Source organism: Babylonia areolata, chromosome 15 (assembly GCF_041734735.1).
Source record: "Babylonia areolata isolate BAREFJ2019XMU chromosome 15, ASM4173473v1, whole genome shotgun sequence".
Taxonomy (NCBI): domain Eukaryota; kingdom Metazoa; phylum Mollusca; class Gastropoda; order Neogastropoda; family Buccinidae; genus Babylonia; species Babylonia areolata.
The window spans coordinates 27,237,970-27,240,469 of NC_134890.1; the positions used below are offsets into that span (position 1 = coordinate 27,237,970).

Below are 2,500 nucleotides of genomic sequence, written 5' to 3' on the forward strand. Positions count from 1 at the left end.
TGTGTGTGTGTGTGTGTGTGTGTGTGTGTGTGTGTGTGTGTGTGTGTGTGTGTGTGTGTGTGTGTGTGTCTGTGTCTGTGTCTGTGTCTGTGTCTGTGTGTCTGTCTGTCAGGCTGTTGGTCTGTCTGTCTCTTTCAGTTAGCCTGCCTATAGATAGACAGGTAGGTAGGTAGGTAGTTCATTCATTTTTTTCCGTTCGTTCGTTCATTCGTTCGTTACTTAGTTAGTTATCAATTGTCAATGAGTTGATAAGTCAGCTGGTCATTCAATCATACATCTGTTGCTGGTTGCAGGAGTCTGTGCGAGATGGAGAACGCACAGCTGGCCACAGTGAGCACCTTTGACGAGCACTCCCACCTGTGGGACGTGGCCAGGAACGCCTCACCCCCCTCCTCCCTCTGGACCGGACTGCACGTGGTCAGTTAGGGTGGGGGGAGGGGGTGGGGGTGGGGGTGGGGGTGGGGACTGTGTTTTCTATTCTCCTTTCTTCTCTTCTCCTTTCTTCTCTCTTCTTCTTTCTTCTGTCTTCTCTCTTCTCATTCTTCCTCTATTTTCCTTCTCTCTCTCTCTCTCTCTCTCTCTCTCTCTCTCTCTCTCTCTCTCTCTCTCTCTCACCCCTCTTCTCTCTTCTTCTCTCTTCTACTTTCTTCTTTCTTCACCCTCCTTCTCTTCTTCCTTCTCTCTTCTCCTGCCTTCTCTCTTCTCCTACCTTCTCTCTTCTCCTGCTCTTCTACTTCATTCTTTCTTCACCCTCCTTCGCTTCTTCCTTCTCTCTTCTCCTGCCTTCTCTCTTCTCCTACCTTCTCTCTTCTCCTACCTTCTCTCTTCTCCTTCCCTCTTCTACTTTCTTCTTACTTCTCTCTCCCCATTCCTTCTCTTTTACTTCCTCTGTGTGAAACTATCCCTCCCTCCCCCCCCTCCCCCCCCCCCTCTCTCTCTCTCTGGCTCGATCACTCTCGCTCTGAACTGAACTGGAAAAATAACACACACACACACACACACACACACACATATATATATATGGAAAAATAACACACACACACACACACACACACACACACACATATATATATATATATATATATATATATATATATATATATATATATATATATATATATATATATATATATATATATATATATATACATACATACATACATATATATCGGGTGTCCCCCAAAAAGGGCATGCTGTTTTTATTTTGACAATACTGGCATAATTTGCGTCCGAACTTTTAAATATTTTGCAGACTTGCTGATGATGCCCTAATGTTACTGTGTGAAAATTTTCAATGAATTCGGTTTCTCTATCACTGAGAAAATACTTGTCAAAAAGCGGTTCACTTTTTTTTGGGACACCCGATATAAGAAGAGAGAGAGAGAGAGAGAGAGAGAGAGAGAGAGGTTCTCTCCGTCGAGGTAGGCCAGCCTGAATTCCATTCACGCAGAGAAAATGTACAGTGACAAAAAACCAAAGTTAACTCACTCAGTACGGCCAGTCCTCTCTTCTCCTCTACACAGACCCCTCGGATGTCCAGTGGGTGTCTGAATGACCCAACCTTTAGCTTCCGTCGTAAGAATTGTGGTATTCTTTGTCAACATTCACGTCTTCAGTATAAGAGCCTTCCTCTTGCAATATTTTGATGATGGTAATTGGGGTGAAAGCTGTTAACGTCGTCTCTTTCGCCGTTCGTATGGAGAGAGTTAAATTAAAACCCGACTCACAGCACAGTACAGTACAATACAGCACACAGTTCATTGTCTGCTGTCGGTGTGCTGGTCAGTCTGAACGACATCCGCTGACCTGGCTGGACGGACCTCTGACCGACGCCACCCGTCAGTTCTGGAAGGATGAGGCTGACATCTCAAGTCTGAGGTGAGTGAGGGGGAGGTGGTGTGTGTGTGTGTGTGTTGGGGGTCTGGGGGGCGGGGTCTGGGGGGGAGGGGGTGGGGGGTGAGGGTGTGCCGGGCTGTGTGGATTTTCGTTTTCTCGTTGGAGCAATATCCACAATCGTTCCCTTCATGACGGAATCAGAATCAGTAGTGTTCGCAACAAGGCGTGGACATTCACTCTGCGAGTCCCACAGAGAGGAGTGGAGGAGAAGAAAATTTTGAATGTGGATACAGCCCTTGTTGGTTTATTATCTGCTCACAACGAGGGTGATTTTGACACACGTACACCTTCGTTCATTTCAACACACGCTTGCATACTCGTACAATTGATGTGGAGAGTTGTCTGTGGATGGGTGGATGGATGGATGGATGGGTGGATGGATGGATGGATGGATGGGTGGATGGATGGGTGGATGGGTGGATGGGTGGATGGATGGGTGAGTGGGTGGGTGGGTGGGTGGGTGGATGGATGGATGGATGGGTGGATGGATGGGTGGATGGATGGATGGATGGGTGGATGGGTGGGTGTATGGAGGGATGGGTGCATAATGGGTGGATGGGTGTATGAATGGATTGATGGATAGATGGATGGAGAATTGGATGGA

The 2,500-nt window shown here is 47.0% G+C and overlaps 1 protein-coding gene across 2 annotated transcripts in view; it reads left to right on the forward strand.

The window, feature by feature from the left end:
- The window catches only part of LOC143290518 (macrophage mannose receptor 1-like), a 92,362-nt gene that overhangs the window by 22,126 nt on the left and 67,736 nt on the right, over positions 1-2,500 (forward strand). For both annotated transcript variants that reach the window (XM_076600028.1, XM_076600029.1), the window contains exons 7-8: positions 294-417; positions 1,787-1,878. In XM_076600028.1, coding sequence (XP_076456143.1) covers positions 294-417; positions 1,787-1,878 — 216 coding nt within the window. The remainder of the gene's footprint in view (positions 1-293; positions 418-1,786; positions 1,879-2,500) is intronic.